The following is a 13395-nucleotide window of genomic DNA, read 5'->3' as shown; positions in this document are numbered from 1 at the left end:
CGAAATCCGGAAGGAAAAGGCTGCCGGAGAAGCCGAAATCCGGAAGGAAAAGGCTGCCGGAGAAGCCGAAATCCAGAAGGAAAGGGCCGCCAGAGAAGCCGAAATCCAGAAGGAAAGGGCCGCCAGAGAAGCCGAAATCCGGAAGGAAAAGGCTGCCGGAGAAGCCGAAATCCAGAAGGAAATGGCAAAAATATCGACAGAGTTGCAAGTGCTGCAGCTAGAAAGAGAAGAAGAAGCTGCCAAGGCGGAAGCAGAGTACATAGAAGAAGCTGAAGGGACGCATGATCTGACCGAAGTAAGATCTACTTTAGAAAGGACCAGATTGGAACGCACAAGCGACTACGTACAATATCAAACAGACTGGCAGGCTCGTCTCCCCTCTCCATACGTATTCGATAACTTCCCCAGCTACGAGGAACCTCAGAGAGTCACGATTGCATCACATCCATACGAGGAAGACAATTTACCCTCGCGACTCCGTGATGAAGTCAAGAATGAAAGAGCTGACAACCAATACTTCTCGACACCAAACTTACAGGCTCTGGCAAATCAGTTCTGGTCTCGCTGGAGACAGGAATATCTACCTTTGTTGCAACAGAGACAAAAGTGGACAGAACCCCGCAGGAATCTTCAAGTTGGAGACTTAGTCCTGCTCAGGGACAAGCAAATCGCCCGCAACCGCTGGCCAATGGCCAGAATCACTGCCAGATTCCCTCGCGGGGATGGACATGTCAGGAAGATCGAATTGAAGACTACCGACCAAGGCGATGTGAAAATTTACCAAAGGCCAGTTACAGAAGTTATTCTACTTCTACCCAATGACTGATTAAGAGACTAAGTTTTGTACTCTGTTCATTATGACCTTACGAAGGTCAAGCGGGGAGTGTGCTGTCTTTACGACAGTTATTTAGTTTATAGTATTTTCGCTTCGTAATTCATTCGATAGTGTTTTCTAGTTAGAATTAGAAGTGTTTAAAGTATATTCATTGCATGTAAAATATATCGGCATGCGCTGACGTCACATCCGGTTTCGCCGCTTCTTGTGGGAAAGTACCGGTTTGAAATTAACGCGAGGGTGGGGGCTCACCACGAGGCACACCTGAGCAGAAGTTGTTTTGCAGGCATTAGAAATCACAGTGAGAGCAACGCTTTTTCACCATATGTTAATATGAAGAGTGAACAGTAAATGGTTAATCTTACTGCAAACTGGTTTCATTGACTGTGGTTTATCTCGACGTTGAATTCAGCGTTCCGTTACACCCGAAGGAGAACGTTACACCACCTATTTTTATTTATTTCCTTCAGCAAACAAAACTAAAGAGTTGTGATCTTAGCTTATGTGTGTACTACAAAAGTTCATGCAAAATACTAATCTTTATGTTACTATCAAAATTAACAGTCAAGCTTCCATGGGGGTTGTCTTTATTATTCACATACTTTGGCGAAATCCCTTAAAACCGGCTTCTGCTATTTAAAAATGGTGTCCCCATTAACCCTCGCCTCTTCTCCGGTTAATTTCCTCGTGGTGATCTTGGGCACCCTGGTGAAATAGGCTTTCGCCCGCTCCTTTCATAGGAGTTATTTTATCAACAATGTGTTCCAAACTTAGACCATCTTCCGAATTTCCACCCAATGCCTTAATTTTACGCAAGTTGCTAGTTTCCTTTTCAGGACCCTTCAGGCTATTAGTTTTCAGTTTAAACTCTTTGTTCAAACAACATTTCAATTTCTGCCTTTTCACACCACACTCTGGAATAACAATAGCGTGTGGGGCTCCTTTACCTTCCAACTCAACCTGTAATTGATTCACAGGCTTTGTGGTACCAAGCCATTGTCTCTGTAGCTTGGTTGCTGCTTCTGTTATCAGTACAGCCTTTAAATTCTCTTCATTCAATATGGGAACTACACATTTCCCTTTACCTTCAATAATAATATTCAACTCACCAGCTTTGATCTCCTCATTAACTTGAAACACACCTTCGAGCACAAACACCTGGGAACTCTCACTTCCCACTATTATCAAGGTTAACCCTTTATTCACTGAACTAAGCCCATCTGACCCACAAGAACTGCATTCCTTTTCAACTGAATCAAATACCTCAGACTTTATCTGATCTCCATTACTAGGTTCAGTACCACGTGCATCCACATCTTGGACACACAGAAACGAGACATTTGCCTCTTCCAGGCTTTCAATATGCGTACCCGGTCCAAATTCTAAATTCCCCTGTTCCTCCCAGCTACTCTCTGGGCAATTCCCTTCCGGAATAAACTCAACCCCATGGGTTGAAACAACCTCATCTGCCAACTCAGCAGACTCCTTCAAGGTAAGGGTACCCTTTTCATCTAGGACTGCCCTCATTTCATCATCCGGAACACCGTTAGAATTTTCCACTTCTTCAAACAGTTCTGCCAAACCAGACAGATCATCCATGTCCAACCCTAGACATTTTAACAGCTCTGTCTGTTTCTCATCTTTATTTCGTGCCTCTAGAACTTTTCTCCTCGCTAAGGGCAGGTCTACCTCCTCTCTCTTACTCTCTTTCACTTTACTACTCTTAGTTTTACCACCCTCTAAACCCTCGTGGTACAGGGTTGGGAATAACGTCTCGGCCAACTCGATACTGGCTGGATTTAAAGTGCTCTCGTTCTCAGCTGCCTTTCTCGACATGCTGCGAGTGATCGCGTATGCGGGATAGATCTTGGAATCTGGGGCGGGGCCTCCACCGGCTGTCTCGTCAGCTTCATTGCTGACCAAACCCTACCATCGGCGAAATCATTACCCAGAAGGGCGTCCGCGTCAGTTCTCGGGAATTCTGATCGCACACCCATTTCAACTGGTCCAGAGACTAGCTCACAATTCATAATGAACCTATGCAAGGGCACCACTTCCTTCCCTTTTCCTATTCCTTTCACAGCTACCATTCCCATCTTGCGACCAAAATCCAGTACCTTATGGCTAATCAATGACAGTTCAGCCCCCGTCTCTCTCCAGATTCGCACGGGAACTGGTGGGTGTCCCTCTCTCACAGACCCGGTTCCATTTGACATACAAGTCTCAGACCCTTCTCGTACTCTGTCTACCCAGGGCTCTCTTGTCGATTTACTGATTATCACGGCACATCCAATAGGGACTGCTGCTTTCCCCTTTCCTATCTCCTTCCTCGGAGCAAAGCAGCTAGATGCAATATGTCCCCCCTTTCCATAATTAAAATAGGTCAAGCCTGGAAATCTCTGGCTGTCTTGCCTCTCCTCCCCAATCTTACCAGTAACTGCCGGCGGGAACTCTGCCTCAGCCAGCGGGCTTTCTCTATCGTTCCCACGATCTCTCTGGGAACTTTTATTCGAGGTAAACTTTGTCTTGTGGGTTAGGGCATATTCATCTGCGAACCTAGCAAATTTGGAGATGGACGTAATAGGCTTCTCATTCAAATACATCCGGATATCCTCCGAAAAACCACTTTTAAATTCTTCAATCAGAATTACCTCCCCGAGACGCCAAAAATCCTCTTCCACTATTTCTGCTGTACACCAACAATCCAAGAGCACACCCTTCTCATAGGTAAACTCGGTATACATCTGATTCCACCCTTCCTTTAGATTTCTGAACTTTTGTCTATACGCTTCAGGTACCAATTCGTAAGTACGGAGAATGGCCGCTTTTACTTAGTCATAATTCTCCGCCTCGTCCTCCTCCATAGACAACGCCACATATGCCCGTTGTGCTTTCCCTTTTAACACACTTTGTAACAACGCCACCCACTGCTCTTTGGGCCACTTCTGATACACTGCCACCTTTTCAAAAAGCAAGAAATAACATTCAACATCCCTTTCCTCAAATGAAGGTACTAACCTCAACTCCCGACTAACATTAAACCGCTCCTCTCGGTCTGACCCTTGAGCTCTTCGCTCTTGCCTTAACTTTTCCATATCCAAGTCATTTTGCCTCTTTCTCTGCCTCCTCATTCTCTCTCTCCTTCTCGGCTCTCTCCTTTTCCTTTTTAGCTGCCTCCAGCTGTTTTAACTGAATTTCATGCTCTCTTTGCTTCTCAGCTCTGTCCTGCTCTTTTTTCACCTCTAACCCCTTTAGCTGGAGCTCATGCTCCCGTTTCACCTCTAACTCCTTTAGCTGGAGCGCATGCTCCCTTTGTTTGTCGGCTCTTTCTTTCTCCTTCTCAGCTCTGCCTTTCTCCTTCTCAGCTGCTTCCAGCTGCTTTAATTTAATTTCATATTCCAACCTTAATTTCTCAAACTATAATTGAGCCGTCCCACTAGCTGGTACCTTTTCAGGGATATTTTCCAATACCTCAACTGTAAACACAGTCTTCACAATACAATACTGAGTTATGGCCATTCGCACCTCTGGCTTTTTCATTGACAACCTCACCTCTGCGAGATTTAGCCCCTTCGCCATATTTATCAAGTCCAATTTGGTGGCCGCCTCTAGCGGTTCCAGAGTCGGGTTTTCTATAAATTCATCCACATCCATCTTTGCTGGTTTCCCGTCTGGCTACCCGTGTACCAGATGCAAGTTTGGACTCCTTTTCCCGATTCACTGGCCTCCCAATTTGATGTCAAATCTCAAGACGAGAACCCCAAGTTGTTACGTACCCCATAACTGGGTTACTTACCAGCAAAGATAGAGAGGTCCGTTGAAGTCTGATGGTACCATTTTTAACAGTATTTATTGAAAAATATACACAAAAATAATTTCAATGCAAACATACAGATAATATACGTCGTCAATACTAATTCTAAAAGCGCGGGTATAATAATAATCAATAAGAAAAAATTCTATCGTTGTCTAGGAGATAATGTATTGTCCGATGGAAATATAAAAGTCACTCAAGTTTGTGCAGGCTGCAGCCTTTTGTTGGAGTCAAGAGAGAGAGATGTTTTAAACTTGCCGGCTTTCCTTTTTATGATGTCAATCCTTCGAGAGTTCTGTTTTTGTAGTCGGTCCTTTAGCTAAGCCGTTCCGTGGAAAACTCGTCATCCGGGCAAGGATGGACAGACGGGATTTCTATCGTTTCCCTGGTGCGTCTAAAGGGGTTGTTCCCCAGACCCTCTTTTATCGTTACTCACAGGTTCTCAGATGTCAATCAGGTTGGAATGATGCAATCTCTCAGCCAGCCCCCTCAGCTCTTTCCCTGAGGGCTTCAACTAAATAGTACGGAACTCAATACACTATTCCATCTCCAAGTGACAATGACCATTTCCCGTGGCTTTGTATCGCTGAGGGGCTGGGACATTAAAAACCCCATGTGGATTCTGCGTGTCTTTCTCTCATTTCCTGGGTCTCCTGACCTGAATTCATAGCGATCTTGCGATTCTCAAAAAGGAGGGGGCTACGTTGTACCCTTCGGCCCCTCAGAGGTTGGGGCGTAACAAAATATAACTCCCAAACTATTGAGCTTGGGGGAAACAAGGCTTGAGAGTCTTGAGATGGTAAAGTATGGAAGTTCAGTTCATCCACGGAATAGGTAACGAGAGAGAGATATTTGTAATCCAGGGTAAATGTCGAGAGAAGGCAATTACGTCGAATTCCAAAGGTTCCATTGTAGTAAAATGAGAGAACAGTTGCTGTAGATTTTATGCTTCATCGTTCCAAATCCACATACGAATTATCACCGAAAGTGACTTGTCACAAGGGGTATCATCTTCAAGTGTATTATCACACCACACCCCGCCAAGCGTTAACACAAAAGTAGTCTTCACAGGATACCTTAAATCTGATCCACACCTATGGATCAAACAAGGTGACAACCACACATTCGATGCATGGTGAATCAATACTTAACCCACACTTGTGGGCATAGGAAAGCTCTAAACAGTGACTCTTGGCCACTAGTTCCCTGGTTTCGATACTTCCATTTTTCCTCCTTTAACTCCGTCTGACTCTGAGTGTCTGATTCCTCGGTTAAAACTAAACAAGCTGTGAGTGATGTAAACAAGCTGCAAGCCAGACTGATTTGCCTTCTTAATCACTCTCTCTCTTAAAATGAATGTCCTCAGCAAGCAAAAGCAAGGGATTAATAACAATGAGAACTGACTGGTGTGCCAGTAGTTGGGATGACTGAATGAATCCTTTCCAACATTCTGAGCAGGTGAATAGCTCAGAATGTGTGAACTGACTGGTGTTTCTGTAGGGTGGAGGACTGAGTGAATCCCTTCCCACAGACTGAGCAGGTGAATGGCTTCTTCCCAGTGTGAACTTTCTGGTGTCTCTGTAGGGTGGATGAATCAGTGAATCTCTTCCCTCATTCTGAGCAGATGAATGGCTTCTCCCTAGTGTGAACTCGCTGATGTCTCAGTAGGTGCGATGACCGAGTGAATGCCTTCCCGCATTCTGAGCAGGTGAATGGCTTCACCCCAGTGTGAACTCGCTGATGACTCTGCAGGTTGGATATCCGAGTGAAACCCTTCCCGCAGTCTAAGCAGGTGAACGACTTCTCCCCAGTGTGAACTCGCTGATGTCTCAGTAGGTGGGATGACAGTGTGAATCCCTGCCCACAGTCTGAGCAGGTGAACGGCTTCTCCCTAGTGTGAACTCGCTGATGTTTCAGTAGGTGGGATGACCGAGTGAATCTCTTCCCACATTCTGAGCAGGTGAATGGCTTCTCCCCAGTGTGAACTCGCTGATGACTCTGTAGGCTGGATGACCGACTGAATCCCTTCCCACATTCTGAGCAGGTGAATGGCTTCTCTCCAGTGTGAACTCGCTGATGTACCTTCAGTTGGGATGAGCAAGTGAATCCCTTCCCACATTCTGAGCAGGTGAACGGCTTCTCCCCAGTGTGAACTCGCTGGTGTATCAGTAGGTGAGATGACATAGTGAATCCCTTACCACATTCTGAGCAAGTGAACGGCTTCTCCCCAGTGTGAAGTTGCTGATGACTCCGCAGGTTACTTGACTGAGCGAATCCCTTCCCACAGACTGAGCAAGTGAACGGCTTCTTCCCAGTGTGAACTCGCTGGTGTTTCACTAGAGTCGATTCCAAAGTGAATCCCTTCCCACAGTCCGAGCAGGTGAATGGACACTCCTTGGTGTGAAATCGCTGGTGAGCCTTTAGGTCAGATGACTGAGTGAATCTCTTCCCACAGTCTGAGCAGGTGAATGGCTTCTCCCCAGTGTGAACTCGCTGGTGACACTGTAGGGTGAATAACCGTGCGAATCTCATCCCACAGTTCGAGCAAGTGAACGGCCGCTCCCCGGTGTGAACTCGCTGGTGTGTCATCAGGTTAGATGAGGAAGTGAATCCCTTCCCACAGTCTGAGCAGGTAAACGGCCTCTCCCCAGTGTGAACTCGCTGATGAACCTTCAGTTCAGCTGACTTAATGAATCCCTTCCCACAGTCTGAGCAGGTGAATGGCCTCTCTCCAGTGTGAACTCGCTGATGAACTATCAGTTCAGTTGAGTTAATGAATCCCTTCCCACAGACTGAACAGGTGAACGGCCACTCCCCAGTGTGAACCACCTGATGTACCTTCAGGTTAGATGAGAAAGTGAATCTCTTCCCACAGTCTGAGCAGGTGAACGGTTTCTCCCTGGTGTGAACTCGCTGGTGTACCTTAAGTGTCGATGAGAAAGTGAATCCCTTCCCGCATTCTGAGCAGGTGAATGGCTTCTCTCCAGTGTGAACTCGCTGATGACTCTGCAGGTTGGATAACTGAGTGAATTCCTTCCCACAGACTGAGCAGGTGAACAACTTCTCTCCAGTGTGAGATTGCTGGTGTCTCTGTAGGCTGGATGAATGAGTGAATCCCTTCCCACATTCTGAGCAGGTGAACGGTTTCTCTCCAGTGTGAACTCGCTGATGACTCAGCAGGCTGGATGACGAAATGAATTTCTTCCCACATTCTAAGCAGATGAATGGCTTCTCCCCAGTGTGAACTCGCTGATGACTCCGCAGGCTGGATGACGAAGTGAATTTCTTCCCGCATTCTAGGCAGATGAATGGCTTCTCCCCAGTGTCAACTTGCTTATGATTCTGCAGGTAGGATGACCGAGTGAATCCCTTCCCACAGACTGAGCAGGTGAATGGCTTCTCCCCAGTGTGAACTCGCTGATGTACCTTTAGGTCAGATGACCGAGTAAATCCCTTACCGCAGTCTGAGCAGGTGAATGGCTTCTCCCTTGTGTGAACTGACTGGTGAGCCATTAGGTCAGATGACCGAGTGAATCCTTCCCCAGAAATTTAGCAGATGACCAGCTTCTGACTGGTGGGTCCACAGGTGGGATGACAGACTAAATATTTTTTTTACACACAGAACAGGTGAATGACCTTGCCCAATGTGAACTTACTGATGTACCTTCAGTTGAGATGACTGACTGAATCCATTCCCACAGCCTGAGCAGAAGAATGGGCTCTCCCCTGTGTAAAATAATGGAGGTGCCAGTTGGTCAAATGACTGAGTGAATCCTGCCCCGTAGTCTGATCAGATAGGAAGGTTGATTGAATCCCTTGCTTCACCTCTTAAATATCTAGACAGAGACAGCAAAACTGGTGTGCCATGTTTGAGCTTCTGGGAGACAAATTCCTTCTCATTTTTAACCTGTAAAAAGATTTACAAAATGCATCAACGGGAGTAGGACAACACTTCAGATGAGATTACTTGAGTTGCCAAGGTTTGATCCAGCATCACACTGTTATAGTGAGGTTCCACCCAAGTTGGACAGAGAAATCAACTTCTAACTGGGCACAGTGCTGGTATCTGGAATAACCATCAATTCCCTGATGCTCTTCTTGTTTCTATAGGAATGGGGCATTTCTGCCATCTCAAATCTGTGACCTGGCTCAGTTTGGCTCTCTCCATTGGTATTATTCCCTGTTCCTGCTGAGCTGCATGGGTGCCTGGCCACACAGTAACTGAAACATTCTCACACAAATAGTCTTTCTTAATGGGCAGCTGGAATTTTCCCATATGTATTATTAACTTAAAGTGCCACAGTTTTAATGCCTTATAAAAATTTCCTGCTGAGAAGAATAGTTGGTCCACACAGCTGTTCAATGGACACAGAGTGAATCTTTGAATTATTTCAGGCCCTTGCAGAAAAGTACCAACACAGAAACAGGCCCTTTGGACAATCTAGTTTGTGCTAAACTATTTAAACTGCCCACTCCCACAACCCTACCATTCAGGTACCTACACAAACCTCCTTAAATTCAGCTCGAATTCTCCACTTGTGTTGGCTGCTCATTCCACACCCAGATAACCATCTGTGTGAAGAAGTTTCCCCTCACATTTCCCCTTAACATTTCACCTTTCACCCTTAACCCATGGCTTCTGGTTGTAGTCGCACACCATCTCCGTGGTAAAAGCCAGCTTGCATTTAGTCTATCTATGCCCCTCTATCACAATCAAATCTCCCCTCAATCTTCTACATTCCAAGGAATAAAATCCTATCCTGTTCAATCTTTCCTTGTTACCAAAGTCGCCCAGACCTGGCAACATCCTTGTGAATTTTCTCTGAACTCTCAGAACCTCTTTTACAACTTTCATGTAGGTAGGTGACCAACACTGCACAAAATATTCCAAATTAGGCCTCACCAATACCTTCTACAAGTCAACATAACATCTACCTACTGTTGATAGTGCTTTGGTTCATGAAGGCCGATGGGCCGAAATCTTTCTTTCCATCTCTATCTAACTGTGGCACCACTTTCAGTGAATTACGGACTTGTATTCCCAGGTCCCTTTCTTCTACAACACTCCTCAGTGCCCAACCAGTCAAATACAACACCTCACTCTTGTCTGCATTGAATTTCATTTTCCATTTCGCAAACCATTTTTCCAGCTGGTCCAGGTCGCACTATAAGCCATGATCATCTTCCTTGCTGTCCACTACACCCCAATCTTGTTGTCATCAACAAATTTACTGATGCAGTTAACCACAGTAATCCAGATTACTGATATAGATGACAAACAACATCAGATCCAGCACTGATCCCTATGACACACAACTGGTCAAAGGGTTCCAGTCAGAGAGGTAACCATCTGCTACCATACTCTGGCTTCTCCCAAAGACAGTGTCTCGTCCAATTTACTATCTCATCTTGAATGTTGAGTGACTGAACCTTCTTGACCAACCTCCCATATAAGACTTTGTCAAGTGCCTTGCCGAAGTCCATGTAGACAACATCCACTGCCTTGCCTTCATCCACTTCCCTGATAACTTCCTCGAGACTCTATAAGATTGGTTAGACATGACCTACCATGCACAAAGCTATGCTCTCCATCCTTAATCAGTCCACATCGATCCAAATACTTATATATCCAGTTCCTGCACATATGTTAGAATAACTTTCCCCCTACTGATGTCAAGCTTACCAAGGTACAATTTCTTAGTTTATTTTTAGAGCCTTTCTTGAACAGCAGAACAACATTGGCTGTCCTCCAATCTTCCAGTACCTCACCTGTCACTAAGGATGATTTAAATATCTGTGCTTGGGCCCCTACAACTTCTGCACTTGTCTTCCACAGGGTCCGAGGGAACAATTTGTCAGGCACTGGGGATATATTTCTGGTAATTTTCCTTCATACGGCAACAAGATTACCTCTGTAATCTGTACAGTGTCCATGAAGCTGATGCTACTTTGCCTCACATCTACAGACTCTGTGTCAATCTCCTGAGTAAATACGAATGCAGAAAAAATCTCCCCAATCTATTTTGTCTCCTCATATGGATTACCATTCTGATCTTGCAAAGGATTAATTTTTTCCCTTGCAATTTTTTGCACTTAACATATCTGCAGAATCCATGCCTTCTTTCATCAGTGTTCACTTGAATTTCCTGTATCTCATAAGTAGCCCATTTGTTCCTATCTGCCTGTATGCACCTCCTTTTTATTGATCTGGGAGTGATCAAAACACTATCAAAACAAAGGGATGATACAGCTGCATGTTGGGGGGTGGGGGTAAGTGGGGTTAAACTAAATTTGCAGGGGGAATGGATGCCTGAATAACAGAACAGATAGTGGAGGGGTTTTGAAGACAGGTGTTGTTCAGAACTCAGACAAAGTCAGGAATGAAAAACATTGAGCATGATGCAGTGAATATGCTGAGCCCTGTATATCTCAATGCAAGGTGCATGATAGCAAAGGTGGATGTGTTCAGGGAATGGATCAACACCTGGAATTAAGACACTAGGATCTGGCAACTGTGGACTGGGACAGGCTGCTTTATGGCAAAGGTGTGCTTGGTCAGTGGGAGGCCTTCAAAGTGAAATTTTGAAAGTACAAAGTTGGTATGTGTTTGTCAGAATAAAAGGTAAAGATAGAAACTGCAGGGAACCTTGGATTTCAAGATATATTGAGACACTGGTGAAGCACAAAATGGAGTTGCATAACAGGGATCGGCAGGCAGGTTCTTTTGAAGTGTAAAAAATACAAGAGAACACATAAGAGATAAATCAGGATGGCTAAGAGAAGGATGGCTAAGAGAAGACATGAGGTTGCCCTTGCAGAAAAGATTAATCATCAAGGACTCCAGGGATAGATTAAGAGCAAAAGGATTGTAAGGCACAAAGTTGGTTCACTGTAAGACCAGAATGGCAATCCACGTATGGAACCAAAGCAGATGGGGGAGATCTTAAATATGTTTTCATCTCTATTTACTCAGGAGATAGACAAAGGTTCTATTGGAGTGTGAAAAAGCCACATTAAAATCATGGACACTGTACAGATTAAAGAAGAGATGTTATTTCACTGTTCAACATAGAACATTGAGCATTGAAATCTACATCATATTCCAGGCCATTCAGCCTACAACATTGTGCCAACCACGTAACTTACTCTAGAAACTGCCTAGAATTTCCCTAGCAAATAGCCCTCTATTTTTCTAAGCTCCATGTGCCTATCTAAGAGGCTGTTAAAACACCCTATTGTATCTGCCTCAACCACCGCTGCTGGCAGTGGATTACACGCACGCACTATTTTCTAGGTAAAAAATTTACCCTTGCCATCCCCTCGGTAGCTATTTCCAAGCACCTTAAAGCTATGCCCTCTCGTGTTAGCCATTTCAACCCTGGGGCAAAAACCTCTGACTATCCACACGATCAATGCCCTTCATCACTTTATAAACCTAAAAAAGTCTCTGAGCATTAGAAAGTAAGTTTGCTTTGAGGATCTGTTAGAATTATGAGGGTATAGATAGGGTAAATGCAAACAGCTTTTTCCGCTGAGGTTGGGTAGGATGACAACCAGAGGTCATGGGTAAGTGGGGAAGGTGAAAATTTAACGGTACCATTTGGGAAAGCTCTCTAATGAAATGGTCATGAGAGTGTAGAATGAGATGCCAGCAAAAGTGGTGAATATAAGCCCGGTTTCAACAATAAGAGAAGTTTGATAGGTACTTGGATGGTAGGGGCATGAAGGGTGATTGTCCCAGTGTAGGTAGTTGAATTAGACAGCTTAAATGTGTTCTCGGCATTGACTAGGTGGGCCAAATAGCCTGTTTCTCTACTGAACTTCTCCATGTTTCTATGACAGAGAAGCTGGCCAAACTTGTAAGGGGAAAGGTAGCAGTGACAACAGAGCAGCAATGGCTGGAGTTTCTGGGAGCAATTCGGCAGCTGAGTGATCAATGCAGCCCAATGAAGTGGAAGCATAGGAAAGGCAGGAGAACACAACCATGGCTAAAATGAGAAGCCAAAGCAACATAAAAACCAAAGAGAGAGCAAACAACCAAGAGCAAAAACTATTGGGAAGCTTTTAGAAACCAACAGAAGATGACAAAAAAAAAAGTTAGATGAGCTCGCATGGATTTATGATTTGTAGTCATTAATGAGTCTTGGTAGCACTCAACAGTCTGAGGCATTCAGAAGAATAAAATATCCGGGGCCTCAATATCTCTTGAAAACCAAGTTTCCCTGCATCAGTTACCTTTCAACTTTTATTTTGACAGACACATACAAACTCAACACCCTCAAAATTTCACTTCTGAAGGCCTCACACTTACCAAGTACTCCTTTGCCAGAAAACAGCCAGTAACAAACCACACTTATCAGATCCTTTCTGATACCATCAAAATTGACCTTTCTCCAATTTAGAACATCAATCCATGGTCCAGACCTCTCTTTTTCCATATTTACTTTTGATTCTCATGGCATTACGATCACTAATTTCTGTCATCAGCCCTGGATCATTTCCTAACAGCTTATTGCACACTTCTACGTTGGGAATCCTACGCACTGATTAAGGGCACATTTGACAAACTTTACCCCATCTAGTCCTTTTACATTATGGGAGTCCTAGTCAATATATGGAAAGTTAAAATCACTTACTGCATCAACCTTTGTTTCTTGGCATGGTCTGCAATCTCTCTAAAAACTTGTTCCTCTAAATCCCTCAGACTATTGGGTGCAACAAAGTCCCAATCATGGCTACAATATCA

General features: G+C 44.6%; 1 protein-coding gene across 1 annotated transcript; it reads right to left on the bottom strand.

Annotated features, from left to right (window-relative positions):
* Nucleotides 1-3864: 3864 nt before the first annotated feature.
* LOC132387104 (gastrula zinc finger protein XlCGF57.1-like) lies at nucleotides 3865-9991 on the bottom strand. The gene has a single exon (XM_059959456.1). It carries the CDS (start codon nucleotides 8160-8162, stop codon nucleotides 6261-6263), a length of 1902 nt encoding a protein of 633 aa, XP_059815439.1. The 5' UTR covers nucleotides 8163-9991; the 3' UTR covers nucleotides 3865-6260.
* Nucleotides 9992-13395: the final 3404 nt, after the last annotated feature.

Source organism: Hypanus sabinus, unplaced genomic scaffold, assembly GCF_030144855.1.
Source record: "Hypanus sabinus isolate sHypSab1 unplaced genomic scaffold, sHypSab1.hap1 scaffold_1524, whole genome shotgun sequence".
NCBI lineage: Eukaryota > Metazoa > Chordata > Chondrichthyes > Myliobatiformes > Dasyatidae > Hypanus > Hypanus sabinus.
Note: the sequence above shows the minus strand (reverse complement) of the source record. Positions and strands in the feature narration are given on the sequence as shown.

Bases quoted from the DNA above. Each gene is read 5' to 3' on its own strand.
- LOC132387104 (XM_059959456.1), bottom strand. From the start codon at position 8,162: ATGGCTCACCAGTCAGTTCACACAAGGGAGAAGCCATTCACCTGCTCA.